Source organism: Dermochelys coriacea, chromosome 5 (assembly GCF_009764565.3).
Source record: "Dermochelys coriacea isolate rDerCor1 chromosome 5, rDerCor1.pri.v4, whole genome shotgun sequence".
NCBI lineage: Eukaryota > Metazoa > Chordata > Testudines > Dermochelyidae > Dermochelys > Dermochelys coriacea.
This window is the reverse complement of record NC_050072.1, coordinates 80,382,354-80,407,614: the sequence shown is the minus strand read 5'-3', so window position 1 is coordinate 80,407,614 and position 25,261 is coordinate 80,382,354. Positions and strand designations below refer to the sequence as shown.

General features: G+C 39.2%; 1 protein-coding gene across 3 annotated transcripts in view; it reads left to right on the top strand.

The window, feature by feature from the left end:
- The first annotated feature begins 15,580 nt into the window (after window positions 1-15,580).
- ZNF608 (zinc finger protein 608) overlaps window positions 15,581-25,261 on the top strand; it is a 104,201-nt gene continuing 94,520 nt past the window's right edge. The window contains exons 1-3 of one of the 3 annotated variants that reach the window (XM_038403145.2): window positions 15,581-15,884; window positions 17,818-18,066; window positions 19,133-20,191. In XM_038403145.2, coding sequence (XP_038259073.1) covers window positions 19,307-20,191 — 885 coding nt within the window. In that variant the 5' untranslated portion in view covers window positions 15,581-15,884; window positions 17,818-18,066; window positions 19,133-19,306. Of the gene's footprint in view, window positions 18,067-19,132; window positions 20,192-25,261 lie in introns of all 3 variants that reach the window. The other 2 variants (XM_038403147.2, XM_038403148.2) reach the window with 2 other exon arrangements.

Sequence of the window (25,261 nt, the reverse complement as noted above, 5' to 3'; positions counted from 1 at the left end):
TTTTGATGATGATATTTTGAGAAAGCTTAAAGATGAGCTTCGGGGGGGAGGAGGGGAAGGGAAATAGCTATCAGATTCCTCCCCCTTCATTCTTGATGATGTATTCATTATCCCAAAATTTCATTAACATAGAGTTAAAGTTGACTGGCAATGGCTCAGACCTTTCAAGTGCACCTGTATTTAAGTCTCTAAAAACCATGAAATAAAAGGAGACTTATATCTTTCCCAATTACCTCAATTTGCATCACTAACACTATCCCTGGCCTAATGTGGCATAGTAATATTATGGTAGCAGTGCTGCCACAGTTAAGGTTACATCAAGATTTCCATTTTAATGGGATTGAAAAAGATCTACAAAAAATCTTTTGAATTATGGTATCACTTTTAAATGTATATTGTATTTTGTCCACTGTTTTGATTTTTCTGTAGAAGTTTGTAGAGGAAAATATCATTTGAGATTTGACATCTGTTTTTTAAAAGGGCCATATGACTGACATTTTTTCCAGTGTACAGTGTTTGACCTCTCCTTCACACCCCTTTTTTCAAAGAACTACAGCACTTTGACAGATAAAATTGATAGATATGAACTCTGGGTTTGATAAATGGGATTAGATGAATTATTGTAGAATGCTGAAATTTGTTTTGTGTGTTTATTTTTTATGATAACATAAGGTATTGTTTTGACTGGTGACAGTCTCTTGATGCTGCATTAGTCAATATCTACCATAGGCCACTCCTAAGAATAGGGCTCTCTTTTACAGTTGTGATTCCTGATGCTCAACAATGGCACTGGATTGAGAAAGGTATTCCAATTCATAGATGATTTAGCTATTTCAAAATGTGGTTTTGTTTGAATTTAGCACCCCACACCATTTGAAATTCCCTGAGAAAGGGGATAGATCTCTGGCTTTAGGGCAATTTGATGGGTGGGGCTGTTCTGGAGTTGCAGATCCTGGAAGTCAAGGGGTCCATAACTCTGAAGCAGTCCATTTGGTGGGCTATCCCAGAATCATAGACCCTTAAAGCCCTGGGTTCCCCAGCACCAAGATAATCCATATGGTGAGGTGCTGTAGATCCTCAAAGCATGGGCTGCTGAAGAGCCAGTAGTCAAGTTGGCAGGGAACAATGCAGGTTTCAGTTGGAATCTTGCCTGGTTTCTGGAGGAACTTTGTCAAAATCAAGCTTTCTGTGCAGTACATCTTAACTTTGACTAATTAGAAAGATCAAACAAAAAACTGTTTCATTGCAATATTTCTGCCCAGCTCTATTCAGCAACCCTTTTGATCACATTGATTTGATGAAAGTTGAAGCTACCTGCTTTCTTAGATCATGCTCGGTCCCACTATTCTGGAAATAGGTGAAAAGCACACAGCATGCTTACATTACCTTAGTGCTGCTGCTTACTGGAGTCTTTCATCTTCCCTCTAGTTCATTAATGCTGTTTTCCTTGACAATACCCTACAGTAAAATCAGAGTATGCACACAAATTGTAGGGTACTTTGAAATATTAAACTCTGCTCTCAGGGCAAAACTTCCAGAAAAAGACCCTGCAGAATGCAACTAATGTGCACAACACACATTCTCATAAAGCTTCTCAGGTCATGACTCAAACTTACAGTACCTAGGAGCTGTTTGGGTTTAGTGGCCACAGCATGTATCCTTGAGCTACTACCCACTTACTCTGAGATATCACCAAATACTGGCTTGTGACAGCTCCAACCTTGCTGTGTGGTACATCTGACAATGACTTTCTCTGGCTTGACAAATGGGCTTGAGTCATAATGTAGATCCAACTTTTTTTTTTATCTTGAAAAACTTTAAAAGTATTCTTTCCCCAAAGAACCTAATGGGCACTGGACACTAGCTGAGATAAATCCCTGGGTGATATCAGTCTGGAAAGGATCAGAGACATAGTTTGAGTCCCAGGAATGTGCAAAAGGAGTTTAGAATTGTAAAATATTTATCACTTTTGGGGACAAGAGTGCAGAATGGGGGCTATATGTCAAGAAACCTTTGCTCAAATGACCTCAAACTTGGATCACTAATCTTAACTCAGACCCCTATGAGGCACAACAGTTTCCAAGATAAACTGGGAGAGCATATGGATTTTACAGCACTTAGAAAAGTTGTCTAGTAAATAAGAAGATAGTCTCAGCCTTAACTACAGTGGTGCTAATGCCTGATTACAATAAGGAGGGCCAATTTTATTTTATTTTAATTTTATTGTAACAATAAATACATTCATAATTTTAAAAATCTGCTTGATTTTTACATTAGAAATTCGGATTCTGTTTGTTCCAGTTTTTGTCTGGGACGGCAGAATGGCAAGTGGAGAGAGAACAAAATGATGACATCACAAGACAGTGAAAGTTGAGCAACTGGGAAGGGAAGGGAAGGAATTTCTAATCAAATGGTTTGAAATGTTGCTCTTTTGTTAACACCTATTTAATTTAATTTAATTTAATTTAATTTAAATAACTAATTAACATTCTGGGAGAGGGGCTACTTGTTTAAAAATTCCACAGCTCACCTCTTCAATTCAGAGGTGAAATCTAACAATGTACATCTTCTGAGTTCTGCCCTACCAAGCCAGAGTCGGCAATGCTACTGTTTCTGACAAAAAAAACAACAACAACAAAAAAACAAAAAAAAATCCTGAAAGAAAAGAGTCCAGAAAGAGGGTAAAAGAGGGTGCACACACCCAATTAAAAAAGAGAGATAATTTGTAAGTCATTTTAAAATACCAAATGTTCCCCAGTCTCCATGTTGTAGCCCAAGCTGCTACATTTTCAGAGGATGGTGGGAGAGGATGCCTAAAAAGGTTTTGCTGGATGAATGTAAGTATATTACACATTAGAACATGGTAGGCCAATTATTTAATTCCGTCATTAACGGACACCACCCAGTTTTCAATTTATGCACCTTTTTCAGTGTGTAAGGTCAGTGCTATGTGCCAAGAGTGCAAAATTATTTGTTTGTGAACGGAACACTTAAGGCCTGATTCTTATTTTATTCCCACTACTTATTTTCAGGAGTAACTCCTCTGAAGTCAATAACTAGTTTAGTATAAGAACCTTAGAGTCTCTTCGTGAGACATCAAGTGCCATTCCATGTTCCAAGTTGGAAACTTTTAAGCTGCAATTAGATATATATATTGAGTAAACCATTAAAACATCATTTTCATTTTAATGATTTGTATCTGTGAGAGGATGTAAATTAGTAATGGCCTATTTAATGTTACAGTTTAAGTTATTCTAAAAAAACCCTGTGTATATTAGATGATGAAAAAAATAATTAGCTTTTTTAATATACTTAACCACATCCCTTTCAAACACGAATGAGAAGAACTGAAATAATAAGGAAATTTAATATGTTTTTGTCTCTCTTTAAAGAAAAGGTTTGCACATGTTCTACAGCTTGAACGTTTCCAAGAAAGATGATTGAAAACTATTATTGTATATTTGCAGAACATTTCGTCTTTATATTTGATGCCATGGATAGGAGCATTCCATTCAATACATAGATTTTGGGATGCTTGAATCCCTAAAGTCCTCCTGAAGGCTTTTTTTATTATAGAGGTTACTTAAAATTAGTTTTTATGGCTGCTGGCTGCTCCTGAAATGCATATCAATGAGCTATCTCTGAAAAAGGAAAAATCTTTAAAAAAACAGAGGACACTAATTTTCTTTATTCTGAGTAGGAGCTATAATGTATTTATAAAGTAATAATTAAAAGAAAAACAATTACTGGAGCCTTATCTGGACCTTGCAGCTGTACTTCCTCCTTTTGCATTAGCAGTGTGTGTTCTAAGGTTATGACAAACCATGAAAATTGCATGTTAAGAGGAGTTTTATTCCTTTTCCTATGATTTGATTGAAACAGACAGCTACATTTTGTGTATATATAATTAGGCAGTAAAATAGGCTTTGAAGGCAGATTTCCATTTAGTATGTGAGTCACACGCACAACAGTCTTTCATTCAACAGCCAAAGACTGATCTTTTTAATGCCTCAACTCGCTCAACATGTTTTCTGAATGCTACATCTTGCGCGCGCGTGGGAGGGGTGGGGGGGGGGAGAGAAATCAGCTTTTAAGACATATTTCTTTTTTTCTTTTTTTTTCCCCTTTCCAAACAAAAAACAATCTGAAAAGCGAATCTAGCAAGTCTGTGGTGATTTAACCTTACAACAAACTGATTTTTATTGTCTTTTTTTCCCAGATTGTTGTCCAGGGCAGCGATGAATGCTGCACCAGTTCTAGGCGTATCTAATCCCTTTCATAAAAGGCCATTGTAATAGTAAAACTGAGACCAATGGCTTTTTCATTCTCTACCTCTCAGCACTCCAAAGTAATGGCACTGGGATCTCTTCTTCATGTTTTTCTTTTCAGATGTATATTTTCTTCTTTTAATAAGGTGAAAATAGGGAGAAATAAAATGAATACAATCACATCTTCCCCAGGCTCTCCATAAGCACCTTTTAGAAAACAAAAAATAGAAATAATCATCTGCAATCTTAGTTGTTGTGATGTTATGTATGATAAACTTGTTTTTCTATAGCAATACACCTTTGCAATTTTATGGCCACTATAAAAGTGTATGAACGTGTTTAAACGTTATGCAAATAATATTTGGTTCATCATCTTTTTCTCCTTAGGGTCAGATTATGCCACACTTCCTTGCACTGATGTCAAGCGGACTGCTGACAAAGTAAGGAATCTAGAAGAGCAATCATGTATTGGTGTATCATTCATTTATTTTTTGCCTTTTAGAAATTTGTGACGTATTCCTGCAAACCAATTGGTAGAAAGAAGTATCAAGATAGCTGAATTGTAATCCAGTTTTAATGTATAGGACACAAAAGAATAGTGGGTATATAATGCAATTCTGGAGGAGAGGGTGTTTGTGTAGTTTTTCCCCCCAAAATGTCCCAACCTCTGTATATAAAAGTACAAATGATTTATGCTAGAATAATCCCATTGCATTAAATGGTTTGAAAAGAATTTGCCATTTTGAACTGGAATACAAACCTGCATTTGATACAACCTTGATTTTGACACCACAGGAATGGTTTTTCACCAACAAAACAAAGTGAGGCTTACCAATTATCTGTCTTGTTTTTTAATTTATTTTTATTGTTTTGGTCAGATCCTACACTAAAACAGATATATATTAAGCAAAGAAATTAGATTTATGGCTAGGCGTATTTCACAGAGCACGTATTTGCATCTTTAATAATTTCTTAAAATGAAATTATTTTAGTATGTCCTTTTAATACCACTATAGTTAAAGGTATCTCTTGGTATCACCATTAAAAACAACCAACCAAAGCAAAACAAAAACCCAACAATGTTTAGGGGAGATAAAACTTTGTTCCAGGCTAAAACTTGGCGTACGAAGTTTTAAGCTAGGGCTGTCATCAGTTATAGGGATCTTTGTTCCCCGCCTGCATCCTTTCAGCTGCTGGGAAAGCACAGGTGGCTGTCCCTGAGATCCTGCCCTGTGAAAGAATTCCACAGGACAGAGGGGTTTCACACAAAAGGTAATTCATCCTGGGCTTGTGCAGATTTCCCATGGGAATGATTCTCCTGGCTACATCCCTCTTAATGCAACTTTAGAGGTGGTGCTGTTGAAGCAGCTGAATCTCTCTTCCATGTGCAAGGCAGCAGATCCAGCTGCAGAAGTTGCCTTCCATACCTGAGGGAATGGTCTATTCTCTATATTATTATTTAAAACACAACTTTTATGGCACTTTCCCTGCAGTAGCTGGTTATTCAGAAATACGTTATACTTGGACTCAATGTGCTTTATAAACTCTAACCTCAAACCATCCCTATAAGGTAGGTAAATCATTATTACCCCAATTTACAGAAGAGGACAGCACTTGAGATGGTAAGACCCACATTTTTGAAAATATGTCTGTAAAGATGCACACCCCCCCATGTGCCTGATCATGCATGCACAATGGCAGAAATGTGCACAGACGCCTGGAATATGTGTATGCAAATCAAATTGTAAATAGACCAGGTGTTCTGTTTATGCAAATTGTGCAAACACAATTGTGCATACACGATAGTGCATACAGTTTTAAAATGAGGGCCTAAATAACTTACCTAAGGTTAACTCAAGACTATCCTTCTTCCCTCATAAAAATGACAATTAATTATGAGGATTGATTATTTATACGGTGGTAGAGTATAAAGGCTCAAATTAAGGATTGGGGCTCTATTGTGCTAGGTGCATATATATATACATAATGAAAAAACAATCCCTGCCCCAAAGAATTTACAATCTAAAAACATTAACAGAGATAGAATAAGACAAAGAGCACCATCACCACTGCTACCTTGATCACTGGGAAGAATTTGCTGGGGTCTTAGACATCACCTTCTTCTAGTTTTCATAGAATCCATGAAATAGAGGTCTGTAGGGACCTCAAGTTCATTTCTAGTCCATTTCCTTGCACTGAGGCAGGACCATGTATACCTAGACCATGCCTGACAGCTGTTTGTCTAACCTGTTCTTTACAACTGACTGATATTCCACAACCTGACTTTACAAGTGACTGATATTCCACAACCTCCCTTGGTAACCTATTCCAGTACATAACTATTGTTATAGTCAGAACATTTTTCCTAATATCTGACCTAAAACTCCCTTGCTGTACATCAGTGGTTCTCAAACTTTTTCTTTCACGGACCACTTGAAAATTGCTGAGGGTCTCAGCGGACCACTTAATGATCTTTCCGAATGTTGTTTGTACCGTTAGCTAACTATTGTAAAGCACTTCGGATAAAAGTGCAATATAAAAAAACCCTTAATAATAATTAAAGGTTTTTTTTTCTACAAATAAAAGCACACAACTCATATTTTAATATCAGTAGTCTTACCTTTCTAATGCAATGGATGTGTGCTCTCTCCCCCACCACGGCATCCCTCAAGCTGGGACTAGGAAGGAAGGGGGGTCTCTCCCTCTCTCCCCCATCGCAGCAGCCCTCTGGTATGGGGGGGTGTCTCTCCCTCACCGCAGCAGCCCCCGAGCTGAGGCTGGGAATGGGGGGGTCTCTCCCCGGAAGCTGCAGCCCTGGAGCTGGGGAAAGTCACCTCTTTTTCTGGCCACTGAAGCCCTGCAAGTCCCAAATTCCCCCCATCCCCTCTTTTCACTCCACTGCCCCCTCCCACCTATTTGCTATTCCCCCCAAGGTCACCACCTCACCCTATAGGTGCGTCTTCTCCAGGGTTCAGGCACCTAATTAGTGGAGCCACGCCTGTGCGGCTCCACTAATTAGGTGGGTGGCCCTTCATTCTCTCATGTGCAGCCACCCAGGTGTGTACCTTATAGGGAACTATCCGCAGACCACCTGAATGGAGCTCACAGACCACTGGTGGTCCATGGACCACAGTTTGAGAACCTCTGCTGTATATTAAGCTGATTACCACTTGTCCTACCTTCAGTAGACATGGAGAACAACTGATCACCATCCTCTTTACAACCACCATTAACATCTTTGGAAACTATTATCAGGACCCCTTCAGTCTTTTCTCAAGGTTAACCCAGTTTTGTTAACCTTTCCTCATAGGTCAGGTTTTCTAAACCTTTTTGTGAAGATCTGAGGGTGCAGGTCTAGAACCTGGGGCCTACGTTTTTCTGACACTCCCTTGTCACCACCAATGGAGATGGGAAAAGCAGCATCTTGCCAGTCCTGCAAGGTCAGGCTTATTGGAGCACGCAAGCCCTGCAGCCACGTTATTCGCTTGCAGCCACTACTAACACGGTAGGCCTTCTAAGCAACTGTGTAGACTGCCTGCCACTGCATCTGACCCTGGTTTTGCCTGCCTTCTGCAATCCACATTCCTGTTCCTGCTCTGCTTCTGCCCTTGCTACTCCTTGCTCCTAATCCTTGCCTCTTCTCCAGTTCCTGCCCTTTTGCCTCACTCCTCACCATTGGCTACCAGTCCTGGGTCTGACCACTGGCTCTGACATTTGGTAACTGACCTCAACCCCCATCATTAGTTTCGATTCCTGGTTCTGACTCTGGCTCAACCCCTGGCTCTGGTATTTGGCATATGACTCTGGATGTGACTACCACTTGCAGTCCCTGACCTGGATGCGTGTTCTGCACACTATACTTGACTCCTCTTCTGCCTACTAGGCGAGACTGCGTATGTCCTGCTTCTTAACACTTTATTATTTTTGTTGTTCTCCTCTGGACTCTCTCCAATTTCTCCACCTCTTTCTTAAAATTTGGTGCCCAGAACTGGACTCCAGGCTCAGTTTCACCCCCAGCTTTATCAATGCATAGCTGCAAAACTCTAAGGCCTGGTCTATCCTGGGGAGGAGGCGAGCTAAGTCGATCTAAGTTATGCAACTTCAGTTATGAAAATAGTGTAGCTGAAGTCAATGTACTTAGAGCTACTTACCGTGGTGTCTTCACTGCGGTAGGTCAACTGCTGATGCTCCCCTGTCAACTCCGCCTAGGCTTCTCGCTCCAAGCGGTTGATTTATCACATCTTCACTAGACACAATATATCGACCCCCGCTGGATCGATCGCTCCGGAGGTAAGTATAGACATGTCCTTAGTGGCATAAGGAGTGTAAGGAGTGAACAAGCTTTTTTTCAGATTCAGCCTTTCTTCCCCTAACTAAGGCCTGGTATATACTTAAAATGTATACCGGCATAGCTATGTCAGTCAGATGTGTGGGGGAAAAAAGCACATTCCCTAATGACATAGCTATGCTGGCAAAACCCCCAGAGGAGACATATCCCTGCTGACAGAAGAGGGCTTCTCAGAGAGTTTCTTGGTGTTTCTATACCAGTTGAAAAACTCCTTGTGTTGCCATGTGCTGCATCTACACCTGGGGGTTATGCCGTGTAGACATAACAAATTAACGCTAATGCTCTCAAGTGAGGATCTGAAGGTACTTTTATCTATCTGAGATATAGGTCAGTATTATTGTCTTGTCCCCATTTTAAAAACAGGGAGGCATGAGGAGGTGACAAGATGTTCCCAAGAACATACAGCAAATCAGTTGAAGAAATAGGAAAGTAACTCCCTGGAGTTCTGACTCCCAGTGCTGTGCATTAACCACAAGATCATTCTTCCTCTTTTTGTACCTGTGCTATTTCTTTCCTCCCTTTCCATCTCTTGGTTCCAATCTCTCCTATCTCTTATTGTGTTTTTCCCCGCTGCGTTGTCTGCCATATTATCTTTTCCCCCTCACCTTTTCAGACAGTTCTCTTCTTGCAATGGTCCAGTCTCCCTTCTCTCATTTCTGTCCCACAGTCCTCTGTCCCTGTGTCTCTCACCCCCACTTATGAGGCCTGTCAGGCTGCCAGTTGTTACTTTCCAAACACATTCTGATAACTTCTTTGCTGAAATTCCAGCGTCACAACTCTCCAAATTTTGTTCTGTCTAAAATGTAGCTGCTCATCTTGTCCTGCCTATTCAGTGGTGGGAACCCATTACCCTCATACTCAGAAACTTTCACCAATTCACTCTTCATTTCAAATTTTAGTAGATACTCTGCCTCCTAGTCACCGTGATCTTATTCCGAATATGTACTATCTGATTGTTTTTTTTCCCATTGCCTGTCCCATTCCTTCTGTTCACTCAGTGTCAGATTTCTGTCTGCCCTCTTTTCACATTGCACAACACATCCCTCTCTCCCTCATTTTCTAGTATAGACTCCCTATGCCTAATTGACCACCACTCTGCAAAATTCCAATTCAAGACTCATCTCCTCTCTCCCTGGCCTATGACTTCTAGGCTTCCCTCTAATAAAACAATCTAATCCTATTCCTTAAGCCTTAGTTTCGTTTCCCCATGCTCATTTGTTCTCTCTGAAAATCTAAAGTGTGACACTCAGTCATTGGCCTTTGTATGCTCCTTCACCTTGTCACTATAATAACTATGAATACTACCTGTATAAAATATTGTATCTTCATTCATCACATGTATTAGACTGTAATTCACTATGAAGCATTGTGATGTTTTGTATGAAAGATGCTATACAACAATTGTGAACATAATATATTAGATCTATAAGAAAAGTAATGTACATTTTAAAATTTTTATTTATCATGCACAATCTACTGATAAATAGAATGTATTCTTAAAATTAGCTGAATTCTTACACAATACACTAAGTACTATAGTTTTAAAATTATTTGAAAAAAGGATTCAGAGTAGCAGCCGTGTTAGTCTGTATTCGCAAAAAGAAAAGGAGTACTTGTGGCACCTTAGAGACTAACAAATTTATTAGAGCATAAGCTTTCGTGAGCTTGAAGTGAGCTGTAGCTCACGAAAGCTTATGCTCTAATAAATTTGTTAGTCTCTAAGGTGCCACAAGTACTCCTTTTCTTTTTTTTGAAAAAAGGAGTATCTATACCGCTGGGTCACTCATATCTGAGTCAAAAGGTCAGTAGCTTAAATTCTACTGCAGGATTTCATAGAATCACAAAAGTTAGAAATGAGAAAGACTTATTCGATCATTCAGTTCATTTCATTGCCAGCATGGGATTGCTCCCTACAGTATATTTTTCTAGTATTTTGTCCAACCTAGTTTTAAAGTCCCAAGCAATGGGATTTAACAACTTCCTTTGAGATATTATTCCATAGATTAATACATCTCACTGGCAGGATTCTTTTCCTGATCTTCAGCAGAATTTTTCTCTATTATTTTCAGCTCCCGACTCTTAACTGTACTCTTGTCTAACACAGATGCATAGCCCCTGATAATTTTTGTTGCCCTTCTCTAAACACCATTGAGGTGACTTGTGGTCATATACAATCCACAGCAATACCTACCTGCATCCTGCACAATTAGAGAGACTGACTTTTAGATTAGACATTAAATTGAGGTACCTTGTGATTATTCAGGTGAAATTTAAAGACTGTTCTAAAGGAATAGGGGATAACCTCACTAATACTCTCTTTCAGTAAAATACATTCTGTGTAAGTCTGTGTAATACACTCTGTGTTTATGAACTATTTGCTAAGTGTATAATGGCTAACTCTATTTGTCTATACAATCATTGCCCCACAAGTATCTAATGTATTGCTTTCAAAAGTACTATGGTGTGCCTTGTATATAAAAGGTGCTATATACACAACAACATTTCATTCTACTTTTACTTAATTCATCAAGTAAAAGAATTAATAGGAAATTAGATATTGTCTCCTTTTGGATGCCAGGTTAAAAGAAGAAATGCTGGTTTAGTTACTGCTGCTGTGGTACTTTTAGCATTGATACTGTCACCTCTCAGCTCCCTTACTTAAAAAAAATCCCACACAGTCCTTTTACAAATCAGAAACAAAGAGCAACAGTCAGGGACTCTCTTATTTTTAAATAATAAAATAAGACAATAAAAACCCATTTGAAAATTAAGATTTTATTCAAACATTTTAAAAAATACTTTTTAAAAATACAATTATTTTAAAATCAGACATTTCAGAGGGACTAGTGTTAACAAAAACACTATCATCTTCCCAATGGGAATATATTTGCACACAGCTAATATGTTTTTCCATGGTTAACTGCTTGTTTACAAAGAATGCTTTGTGGAGCAGGGAATTGTGAAAAATAAGATGACCTGACTCTCTCCTCCACAAAAGGCATAAACCAGGCCGAGGTCGGTGTGCAGACTCTGCTGTATTGCTGCTAACTGAATATACTGGCCTGTGTATCAGCCAATGAGAAGGCTTAAAAGCATATTTCCATAATGATGATTGGCTGCTGGACTCCAGGCTCACTTCAGCCTTTAAAGGAAAGAAAAAGAGGAGCTTTGCTGAGCAGATAAGCAAGACAACTTTCTGTTGCTTGTTAAATATTCTCTGTACCAATTCATCTTCTTAAAAAGTTGTATTTGGGGAAATGAAACATTTGTTCACAAGAAATAAGTTTCAAACAACCAAAGGGTTTCATATAATAGCCTATGATTCTTTATGCTAAAAATAGATTTTTGCTGGTAAATTTGCTCAGCAAATTTGATGCACATGCCTGGCTAGTTAAATAGAGTGAGGTTTTCTTCAAGATTCATAACAGTCTACAATTGCTTTAATTAAAAAAGGTTGTGCTATTTCTGACAAACATCACAAATTTATTGGCCTTGTGCAGGTCTTTTAAAATGTGCACGAATACAAAATTGTAATTCAATTCCGAGAGCAAGCAGAAATTAATGAAGGTGGAAAAGCCTCTGGATGCTCATTCATACAGAGGGTGTTAGATTCTTTTAGGATGAAGGACATTTTCCCCTTCAGAAAGGAGTTCTTTTGAGAAATCTTTCTGCAACCACTCATGATGATGTGTGAGCACTGAAGATACAGCAGTCCCTGGCAACAGGCTCACTGTAATCGTTCCTTTCGAAAAAGCTTTTTAATAATCAGTCAATAAACGACAAAAAACATGTAGCTATATGTATTGGGGTCCCCCCCATGAACTGCGGGGTAAGGTGACGCTATTTCATCTACATAATGTCCGCTTCAGTTGCACAAACGTCTGTTCAATAGGCCGTCCTTTCAAAAAATTTAGAAAGGTTGACTAATTCAGATAAAGCAGTGGGTGCATTTTTGCAATCTTTCCCAGTGACCATTCCTTGGCTACCTAACAGACCAGCCATTCAGAAGCAATTTTCTTCAGGATGAAATTATGTGCTGACGGTAGCAGATCACTTCCCATAATAACCCTTCCCCCACCCAATGCTAAATACAATCTGTCTCCTACTCACTGTAATAATAACGTGCAAATGACTGTAATTTAGCAGACAAGAAACAGCCCAAAGTGAAACGTGTCTAAACAGAGGTCGATTTTGAAAAATCAGGGCTATTACCTAAATCTGTAAAACAGATATTGTAAAAAACCCAGCAACAATGATCTGCGTTAAGTAGTGGGGGAGGGGGCAGTAGCCTCGATGTTGCTGATTTTAAAAGCTTCACTAGCACAAAGTTAAATGATTAAAATAACGTTTCATTTCACACTCTTTTTTTCACAACCATGTCACAGTATCCAAACCAGTTATGATGTGCATAGCAATTTAAAGAACATAGAAGGTAGGAGTAGCCGTGTATTCTTCAGTGTTTACACTGATTTGCATTGCACGGCTGCTTTGGAAGTAGGCACTTTGCAAGCACTTACTTTGTTGGCATAGTGTTGTGTATTGTGAGATTGCCTATGTAAGAGTCAACACAGCAAACCCTGCTTACATAACAACCATGCTCAAGAATCCCCCTTCTCACCCACCCCTAAGACGTATTCTCGACTGATTCTTTGACACTATCGTTAAATGCCTTTTCCTAGTTATAGTGTACACAAACTGGTATTTTTAAAAACAATTTAAAATGTTTAATGTCATCAAGGGCCTTCTTGGCAATTACTTTATCTGAGCAAATTAGACCCTACTCTAGCAGCACCAAAAGGTGATATGTTTTAAAAGAAAGGGAAGAGGAGCATACATCGTTCCTTCCATGCAACTATCCAGACAACATATGGCGTGATATGTACTCTTTACTCTCAACAAATTTCAGTATAGCTGGGGAAAGGAGAACAGGAGAAACGACCTATTATTGTCGTTTACGGTCATTAAAATATAGTTTTCATTACGTTTAAAGACGATCTCATTTATATGATACATTAGCAATAATTCAGACGTGTTGTGATTCACTATGCGGTCCGAGGGGAAAGAAGTATGCACTCGCCACAGAGAAGAATGGAAAATGTTGTTTATTGCAGCATCAACTCCAGTTTGGTTTTAAAGAACAGACAGAGGCTGTCTAGTGTTTTGTTAAGACAACTAAATCAGAAGTGATTTTTATTCAACCAAATGTTTCTTTAACTGTTACTTCTGAAATGAGCAGTTTCTAAAATGTTTACTCATCCGAACATACTGTACTAAACATCATTTTGATGTTAAGTGTCGACCATATAAGCACTAATGCACATAATTTGCTCAGTTGGACAAAATCCAAAAGCGTATCTTGTCACATTGTCATCTGTCTGCAGTTTTACAAATGTCTGCTTTAACTTCTTCCCGGAAACTATGATTTGGACAAAAAGAAAAGGAGTACTTGTGACACCTTAGAGACTAATAAATTTGTTAGTCTCTAAGGTGCCACAAGTACTTCTTTTCTTTTTGCGAATACAGACTAACACGGCTGCTACTCTGAAACCTATGATTTGGACAACATTTTCAATTAGCTATTCAAAGATAAAAGTCCAATATTGATTTTCAGAGTGAGATACTTTACACATACAAATACACACACAGAGGATTTGAAATGAGACCTAAATGAAAAATAAAAGCGCACAGTTAGCCAGACTCCATGGTAGTTAATAGACTTTAATATTAAATTACCCATACAAACTATTATTTTCATGCTAGACCCCATCAACCTCATGATATGTGACCGCAGAGACACATTATCTGGGTTAGCAGCCTTTCGTCCTACAGTTAATTCAATTCTCGACAAGACATTCATGTTTGTTGGGTCCCTTCAATGTAGAAATTGTTCTGTACAGAGTGGGTGGGGGAGGGGCTGTGCCTGGCAAACTGATCAATTTAAGCAGCATAAGGAACGTACTCACGGTTTTTTAATCAATTCAAATGCATTTTAAAGAACATTTGGATCTAAGCCTAAACAAAAGGACTGATTAAGATTTTCCCCCCCTTTTTTGACGCAAGCCAACGCCTGCTAGAAAAGATTTGTGTTACTGATTCTTGTGAAAGGGTGTTGTTCACGTGGTAGTTATATGGTCGCTTGCATTCACAGTTCAGTGCTTGCAGCAGTAAATGAGGAAACTGAAAACAAAAGAGTTGCGTGATTTTTCAACAACAGAGACACCGCACTGTCTCCTGTAAGTCCTATTGTAAAAGTGAACATGAAATAAACTCTGAGGGAGGGACAAGCGTTAGGCTGAGGAATAAGGACAAACCGAACACGCTGCAGTACCTTGAGTGTCTCTCTAACGCAGGGGTGGGTGAGGGGGAGGAATGGAATCCAGTTCTGCTCTTTGCTGAGCCTCCCCTTCTTAAGACATTGTTTGCTTTTCTCCTTCACTAAACATGAAAATGATCGCACTCGTGTAACAGCCTCTCTCTCTCTCTCTCTCGGTTTCGTGTCAAACTGTTACAAGTTTGAATGAGGGGGCATTTAAAAACGGAGAGTGAGATTTTAATTTGCCTCTTTGAAACAGAAAAATCATCCATCATTGCTTTGAAAACTGCCTTGCAATTAAATTAAAAAGAAAATGAGGAAGTTCTCCCACTGTGTGAAGCTTGGCTGGGCTGCTCGCCTCCCTATTTGGTTGTCTTGACATAAAATGTTATATAGGATAATGCTGTAATTGAAATGGGAAACATGATTTGTATCTTGCTGCAGCAGGAGGCTGCCTGCTGAAGCACTAAATGTAGTTTGAGGATTGCAAAATACAAGGCTTCTATGTATGTATGCGTGTGTGTGTTTCTCCCTTTCACCCCCTTCGGCAGCCGAGAGGAGCAGCTAGCCAATCAGAGAGCCCGGTTTCATAAAAGCTGGTCTCTGATTGGGCAGATGGGAAAGGGCATTGGGAACAAAGAAAAGTCCCTTTCAGGTACAGAGTCTGTGCTTGCTTCACACTCTCCCTTCTCCAGTTCTGATTTCTGCAGCTCACTATTGCAGTAAAGCCAGTTTGTTGTGTAGTGTGTATGTGTGTATATGTGTGTAGGGGGATTTTTATTTTTTTAATTTTGTTTTAAAAAAGAAGGTTCATGAAATCGGGTGCTCTTTTCTTCCAAACACAATAAATCTGTTGAAGAAATTAGATTTTTTTTTCCAAAAATAAAAAGCGGCTGCAACAAAAACACACTCAATGCAGTTAGAAGGAAAAGGTCAACTCGATCCAATACAGATCGTAAGTACGGTTGCGTGGTGTGTCTATAGCACTTAGAGGGGATTTTTTTTTCATGCGAAGGGGAATAGTATGAGTTTTGTGCATTGAAATAAGGAACTAGTTATTTGTGTTTTAAAACAACAAACAAAAAACCACGAGTAGGCTGAGTTATCTAAGGGATGTGAGGGTGAAAGCATTGTAGCTTCTCACACAAATCATACTTGACGGTGCACTCGGCGGGGGGAGGGGGGCGTTTTTACCTTTTTGTTTTTTTTTTAAACTAACCAAGAGGGGAAAATCAAAGTGACACAACTACAAGCCTGCCAGCATATTTCTTCTCTCTATCCACCCAACCCCCCTAAAAATGAGCAAGCAACTTGTTAATAGGACCTTGGGGGTACAAAAATAGCTCAGTAGTAGAGCAGGAGGGTTTTTTTCTTCTTCTTCTGTCACATGTTAATACCAATAATGTAATGCTAAATTAGGGGATAGTGACGCCTATAAGTTGTGGTGCAGTGAGCGTTTTTCACCCCCACCCCCCAAAGCCAGCCATCCCCCAAACAGACTCTACCCTGGGTTTAGAATGGAGACTAACTTGAAAGCTATCAAATGTTTAGCTATGTTTTAAATACGAAGATATTAAAACCTTGAAATAACCTCCCCATCCCGTGTCTCTAAACTACTACAAATTGCAGATAACTCGAGGAAAGGTTTTATAAGGTGTTTTTCAAAAACATATGCTTTGCCATGGTGTTCAGTACATTTTACTCATTCCTAACTTCAGAGACCCAGTTCGCAGAGAGAAATGTTTCACATTCATAACTTGTAGCTGTGCCAGCAGCAGAAGGGGGAGGGAGAGAAACAGACCTTAAGCCCCCCCCCCCCCCCACAAGACCAGATCAGTATTTTCTTGATACGCTTGTCACCCATTTTTGTTCTCACGACAACCAATTGAGCCCTTGATCGTCACGTGATGAGAAAGGCTTGAACTGTAACAAAATCGCTCCTTTTAGATGGTTGGTTGTTGGTAACTCGCCCATCCCCCCTCCTGCCCTAACATTTCCAGCAAACCAGCTCTCCTTTCCAATCCATCAACAATTCATTACTCCTTTTAGCTTCCAAACGCCAGCTAATTAAAAATACTAAGCCAAGCTCCGAGACGATCTGACTTAAAGGCAAAAAGTGGAGGAAGTCATAAGGGGTAATAAATAAAAAGACGATGCAACGTTTGCTGAAATGATAAGGAAAAAATGTGTCCTGCAAAAACCCAAAGTCTATTTTATCTCTTTGGTCTCTAATTACTTGCAACATGACTGATTAGCCTGAGCTCCCGGATTTCCCCCGCTCCCCCCGGTAGTTTGGATGCTATTTTTTTTTTACAACATACAAAAGAGGGAAAAAAAGGGGGGGGGGAAATCCCCAGATCATACCCTTGGGAAGATTTACTTAATTTAAAAACACACTCTTTTCTCCACTCCCATGAAATGTTCTGATAACTGGTTTATCAGAACACTGATTTCCCCCTCCCTCTTCTCCGCCCCCCCTTTCCCTCCTCATCCCCCCCAACCCCCCTTCCTTAAGTTAGTTCAAGAAATCAGATCTGTCAGGACCGGCGGAAAAAATGCCACTTCCCGACTAACAGGCGGAATCCAGCCCAGATTTTCAGTCCTTTCTTCTTTTTTTCCTTCCTCCCTTTCACTAATTTATCCCGATGTTAGCACATTCTGTCTTGTAACAACCGGACGCCTGTAGGTTTGTTTCATGGGATCATTACTTACTGATCAGGATGGCTCTGAAGTCTGGAGTTGAAGACGGAATGTGAAGTTGGAAAACATTTTAAAATTGTTATTATTATTTATTATTATTATTATATCTCGGTGCCTGTTAAGAAAAAAACAAACAAAAAACCTGGTCCTTGATGCTCCTGTTCTGAATGTGAAATATTATCTTCCAGCTTGTAAAGTTGAGGAACAACATTTTTAAGAAAGGAGGAAAACCAACACAAATAAAGGACTCCTGATCCGTGTGCCAAAATGGGGGGAGATATCTTTTTGAGCGATTATACTGGCTGAGATGTTATTTTGTTTTCTACTTCTTGATCACTTTGCTCTTTAAGTAAAATGAGGCACAGAGTTGTTGCTGAGTCGAGTGGGGACAGCATTTTGATTTGCTGGCTTAATTAAAAAATGATAAAGGATTAAAGGTAAGCAATATGCCTATATATGTATAAATATTGAGACAGTCAACTGTAAAAGGGATAGATCCCTTTAAAAATCGTTTTAACTAAGCTTTGTCAAACACACACTCATTTGCGGTCATTGAGGCCACCTTAGTGCAGATCACTTAAAGTGTATGTCTTAATCAGTTTCCTGTACAGTCAGTAATACTATATTTAACAGTGAGCAATTGTGTAACCTAGGAGTGCATTAAAACGGATTTTAGAATGATCTTGGGTATATTTTAAAAAGAAAAGACACTTTTACCCATGAAGATGGATATTTCTCAAGTAAATGCACCATTTAAAGTATAGGTTGTTGATTTTTAATGGAAGCTATCTTGTGTTAATGAAAAACAGGCATCATGCCTTCCCCCCAAAGGTTAAGTAAAATTGGGGGTAAAAATAGTATAGAAAAGTCACAAAACTTCAAGGGTCTGGTTTAAAGCCACAAAATCCAAGGAATGCAGTGAGGGCTGCAGCTGTGTCCTTCATTTCTGGCTTTTGTGTCTAAGTGGTGGTCCAGGAGCTTATATTACACATGTGCTCCAACAGCTAGTCACCAGCCCTAACTCCGTATGTCCCTGACTTTGTGGATTTAAATCATGTAGTTAGGGTGGGTGGTTTTTTTTTTATAGATGACTTTTTAAGAGTGATTATGGATGTTGGGGGGGGGGAGGGATAGCTCAGTGGTTTGAGCGTTGGTCTGCTAAACCCAGGGTTGTGAGTTCCATCCTTGAGGGGGCCATGGAGGGATATGGGGCAAAAATTGGGGATTGGTCCTGCTTTGAGCAGGGGGTTGGTCTAGATGACCTCCTGAGGTCCTTTCCAACCCTGATATTCTATGATTCAATGTTGGGGTACAACTAGATTCAAGCTGTTCACTATAAAATAATCACAAGCAATTGCCTCCTATTTAACAACTTCTAAAACAAAATTAAACATGGAAACATTGAATGATCTTGCTCCCCCTCTCCTTTGCCCCCCCATATTAATCGTATTATATTCTGGTAATATCCAGACAAGAAATATTCGACTTTTCCCCTCCTCACAGGAAAAGGTGGACCTGGACTTCAGGGTATAAACCTAGACATACCAGGGGGAGGAAGATAAGAAGAGTTAAATAAATAATAATTTAAAAAGAAAAGCCCAACGGAGATAAACGAATGTCCCCTCATCTCCAAAGGAAAGTTCATCGGATTTTTATTCTAGAGATCTCATCTTCAGGATGTCAGTGAACACTTCCACTGCAGGCAAAGGTGTGGATCCAAACGCGGTTGATACTTATGACAGTGGCGATGATTGGGAAATCGGTGTTGGAAATTTAATAATCGATTTGGACGCCGATTTGGAGAAGGACAGACAGAAATTTGAGATGAATAATTCCACTAATACCACCACCAGCAGCAGCACCAGCTCCAAGGATTGTGGGGGTCTGGCTTCCAGTGGGGCTAATGCTACCTCAGCCTTAGCTGATGGCCTAAAATTTGCTTCTGTTCAGCCCCCTGCCCCCCAGGGGAATTCCTCTCACAAAGAGACTAGCAAATCAAAAGTGAAAAGGAGTAAAACTTCTAAGGATGCTAATAAATCTCTGCCTTCTGCTGCCTTGTATGGGATTCCTGAGATCAGCAGTGCTGGCAAGAGGCAGGAAGTCCAAGGGCGCCCTGGAGAGGCAACTGGCATGAATTCAGCACTGGGTCAAAGTGTGAGCAGCAACCCAAACGGCAATAATAACAACACCAGCAACAACAACCCTATTGCCTCTTGCGGGAAAAACAAAGAGGAGAAACCAGGTAAAACCCAGGGCAGCAGAGGCTCCAAGCGGGATAAGGATGCGGGGAAATCCAGGAAGGACAAGCAGCATGACCTGCAGCAGGGCCACCCCAACGGTGGGGGTGGCAGCAGTCAAGCTCCCTCTGGGCACCTGTATGGCTTCGGGGCCAAGGGAGGCGGTGGTGGGAGCAACAGCCCCTTCCACTGCGCTTCCTCCACGGTGGGGGAGGTGAGCAAAAGCGCCCCGGATTCAGGGTTAATGGGGAACTCTATTTTGGTAAAGAAGGAAGAGGAGGAGGAGGATAACCACAGGCGAATCAAGAAATTGAAAACAGAAAAGGTAGGACAAGCTCTTCTTTTCCTAGCTATCTCCCCCCTGTGTCTATTACAAACTTCCCGCAGCTGTGTTCCTAGCTCCTGTTATTGATGTTATGCCTTTGTGATATACATATAATCTGTGTACAAACTCCACTCCCGGACAGAAAATGCTACGTTGGAGTCTTATTTTCGTCCTGTCTTTAATTTCTCTTTTCCCCATCTTCCCAAATGTGGCCAAACGTGTGTTTCGTGTTGTTGTGTCTCCTCCTTTGTTTATTTTAAAGGAGAATTCGAAGTGACCCTCCCTGATGGGGCTGTTATTAGTGTAACATTCCGAAGTGATGTTTGCAACCCCCGAGGACACGTGTTTGCAGACCGGAGGCTTGTTTGTGTGTGTGTGGCTCAGACCTAGCTGCCTGAGTTTTGTTTACTATCCTTTTTATTGTGCACTCTAGTATGAAAGCGGATGTTCCTTCTGCCAAGGTGGAAAGGAAATTCACATCCTTTCTTCCCACCCTTCTCTTTGGAGTTTACATTGTGATAGGGAGGAGAGATGCATCTGCAGATATTTTGGCTCTTTCATCCACCCTAGTCTGGGGTCTTTTTGGTATTGGGGGGCTCTTGTGTTTACAACAGCCAAGAGGCCTCGGAAGCTGGCGTCGGGAAAGGGGAGCACTGAGCCAGAAGACACTCAGTGCCTGTAATAATCGGCCTGGAGGAAGGGAGTTGGGGGAGGGGAGTGCACCTTGTACTCTGATGTATGTTCAAAATATCTTTCTCTCAAATGTGGGGGAACAGTTTTCTCCGGTCAGGGCAGTCTTTCTGAGCTGAGCCCTATAGGTTCTTGGCTGTGAACTTCTTGTTTGCTGAGTGGTTGAAATGTGTGAAAGAAATCAAGTGGTGTGTGTGTGTGTGCGTGTGTGTTTTCCTTTCTGTGTTAATGCATAAAGGATGCTCTGTAAGAATAAATGGCCTTGTATTGTTAAGGGAGGGCGGGGAGAGAGCTGGTTTTCTTGGCTATTGTTATTGCTTGTTCAGGCAGGTTCTAGTGTCAGCAGCAATTGTTCTATCCAGAGGGCAGAAGGTTTCTTCTCTAGGATCTAGGGGGCTATGGTTGGCCCATAATTAAGAGTCAAATGAATTCTACAGGTTGGGTTAAACAAAGACACCTTCTCTTCCCCCCCAGCCCTCCCCCCAAAACCTTAAGGGTATTAACTTGTGGCATGATTGTCTGGAATTGTTCTTAAATTACCTGCCTTTACAACTTCCCTGACTAACTTCTAAGTGATGGGAACACTTTCTGGCTAGTGTTAAGTGTACAGAGTTGTTTACCAGAGTCCAGCTGGATTGAAGTCCTTGGGAAAATTTATGCTATTAACAACATATTATGAGCCTCTTTTTGTGTGTCATTGCTGATATTTAAGATTGTGTAAAGTTTCAACAAACTCTTGGGCTATTGATAGGATTAAATTTTGGGGCTTGTGACATTAAATATGTTAAGAAAATGTAAAGATAGATTCAAAAGTCTTGTATGAGGAGAAAATTAGAATTTCACATTTGTCACTTTTAGGATAATATATCTACAGGTCAATTTGAATGATCTGTTTGATTTTTCTAAATACAGATGAGAAAAACTAGGTTGCTTTAATTAATTCACAGGTGTAAACTTGCACTCTGATTTACTAAAGGTCTGCTGTCACTCAGAAAGGTGTCCTAAAATCCCATGGTCTTTTTACTAATTTAGTACATACAGTAGACATTTACTTTTGTTACCAGTAGTCTTCAAATTGAAGTTCTCTAATCTGCTTTAACTATCTAGATAAATTGCCCTAATCCAGCCTTCACAATGGTTCTGGTTAAAGAGTCAGAGCCATTTGATTGGATTCAGTGGCTGCCTGGAATGTGGGAGGTACTGCCCTTTTGCAACCCCCTTAGCCTTTTAATCTTTCAGCCAAATGTTCACATTCAACAATTTTGTTTAGCTGGCAATCTGAACATTTCAGTATCTCAAAGGCTTGCTGTCATGGCAACAGAGATTAGAGAGTAGTGTGGTTTCTCAGTTTTTGTGTTCTTTTCACTCTAGTCACACAGGAAATTGTATGAAGAATGAATTCATATACATGCAAGTAATCTTCAGTCAGTGTAATGTAAATGGGATAATAGGTAAATTAAGAAAAAACATGTTAGGAGTAGTTTTTGATCCAAAGGTACACCTTATTTTCCAGCTCTTGGCTTTATAGAATTCTCAGAGCTTGCAATTCCACTAACACCCACTGCTGTTGGCACACAGTGACTTTAATATAGGCTTCACATGTTAGAGTCCTGCAGTGCTGGCCATTGTCTATCACGCTGGTGTGCTGGCTTACTGTTTTAAACAACATCCCTTAGTGTTTCACTCCAGAGAGCAATTTTCTTTAAAGAACATCTCCTACTTGGCATATGAAAATAGAACTCATTGCAGACTTTGGTTGCAATTTTAGATCCAGCCTGAAATACAATCAATGAAACTTCAGTTTTAAAAAAGACTTACAAATCATTCAAGAGAATTATTTTAGGGATTTAAGATTGAATCTTTTTTTTTCTGCTTTGGCTATACACATGTGTATCTATAGATGTGACATGACAAAAAAGCACTGTTGTGACCATAGATGACTATATAATTTTCAAGCCTGGCTGTTAAAATCAATTTCCAATTGTTTTAATCTTTTATGAATGAGTTGTCTCGTAAATTTGAATAATGTCTTGTTAGATACAAATTAGTTAATGCCCACAAATTTTAAACCTGAGTTTCTTTGTATGGTTTTGGAGGATATTTTATTGTTTGTTTACTCTTTGTTAAAGCTTGGAGTAGATTCCCAAGAGTTGCAGTCACTGTTTAATTTTCACAGTATGCTCAAATGTCTATTTTTGGTCTGTTTATTCTGTTTCCTTACTGCAGAAAGTCATGTAAAACATGATAAATTGGATTTCATGAAGTCTAATTAAATCAATGACTGTGTTCTGCTGGCTCTTTTATGCAGAAACCACAAGTATGTTGTAAAAGTCACCACTCCCCTAATATGTGGATAAAGTCAAAGTATGCTATAATTTTAAGATGTTTGAGCTATATTCATGAAGCTCATTTTGTGGTTAAGACACCAGTGCCATGTCTGAATAGGTAGATTTGACAGGTAGGCTAACCACTCTTAAGATTTTGGTGTTAAAACCTGTCCCCTTTCTCCACCCTTCAGGTTTTTTTTTTAAGCACAATTACTCAGTAAATATTGGTCAACATATACTCTTCACCCATGTTACACTTTTGTATTTTACAAAAAGAAAAGGAGTACTTGTGGCACCTTAGAGACTAACAAATTTATTAGAGCATAAGCTTTCGTGAGCTACAGCTCACTTCATCGGATGCATTAGCTTATGCTCTAATAAATTTGTTAGTCTCTAAGGTGCCACAAGTACTCCTTTTCTTTTTGCGAATACAGACTAACACGGCTGCTACTCTGAAACCTGTGATTTTGTATTTTAATTGCTCTTACACTGAGAAATGTTCAGATTATAAGTAGTAGGATGTCCTAGATTTTGTTTATTGTGTGTGGGGGCTCACAACAGACCATAACAATGGGAATACTAAGCATAGGCTATGAAAACTTTGTTTGTTTAGGGAGGGGGGGAAGAAATACAGAAAGTCTATATCAACAGTTTATATATATATATAAAGTCTAGCTGTCTTCCATCTTTAAAATTAATAAATCTGGTAATATTCCAGAATGGAATTTATTTCTCCTGTATTGGTTTATTGGCTTTCATTAAGACGGCATTTCACATCTGAAAGTTGTCTTCAGTGAATTAACTCACATGTGACTGGCATCATTTATTTTATTCTTCTTGTATAGCTGTTGTTTTTACACTTAATCAGGGAATTCTTGTAAATCACTGAAGAACATGTTCTGATTAATGAGTTTATAGAGATATGCTTTCCATATATTTTGCACCTTAAAAACACTACTTCTTGGGTGTAGTTTATTCACTGAGAAATAAAAGGGCAAAAAGGTCATTTGCTGTAATTAAAGAACAAAGTCCATTGTTATTTGATAGCAAACTGTTTTGAAAGCTTACATAAGGGATTTAGCTGTTAAAATCATTGATAACTATGGGTATCTAACAATAAGTACAGCTCAAGGTTCTAATGTGCTGTAGTGCTGTCTAGTAGTGTGACAGTGCTTTCTGAGCTGGGTGAAGAAGTGTTGCCCTTTGGCTGAGGAAAGCTTTCTGTGTGAACTTGCTGACCTCTTAGAATATGTATGACCAGCTTTGCTATTGAATTCCTGTGCAAGGCTAAAGTAGCATTAAAACAATTGAAGGTGGTCTAGAATGTTTATATCACAAAGTATTGAAGGTGATGACGTTATTCTGAACTACGGGCAAATTATATTTCACTTAGGACATCAGTAATTTTACAATTTTAATAACTTCATAAATACCCATTAAAAAGGAAAGGATTGATTGTCCAGATGTCATGAGGTTAAGCATGTTCTCGACGTTAAATGGTTTCACTGCAAGATTGTTTTAATTAGAGTTATGTAAAGACTTGTTTTTCCAAAGTAGCATTTTATAGTCCAATAAATGAAATGTATGTTAAAAGTGCTAACCAAAATTCTACCATAACCACAAAGGTGTTCAATAACCAGAGTCAAGTAACATGGAAAGTACCATCTGTTCCTAGTTTTCAACATAAAGACAAGAATTGAATAGCTGAGATTTACTCATATTTTGACTCCTGCTTTTTTTAATTACTTAAAAAAATTCACCTGGAACTTTTTTTGAAACTTTCTGAATTGCAACAATACAAACAAGACTGTGAAAACACGTTTGTACACCTATTTTAACCAGTTCCACTTTTATTTAAAAACATTTCTAGAAGTTCAGTAACTGAAGAATTTATTATACTGAATCAGCTCCCGCAGGCAAACACAATGATGGCCATTTCTTCAAAGATCTTATTGTTTAGCTAGAACCTGAATTATTCTGTCAATTTTCCCCAATGAGGGAAAAATCTTTTGAAGGGTAAATTTAGTAAGCTCCTATCAAATTGTATGTGATA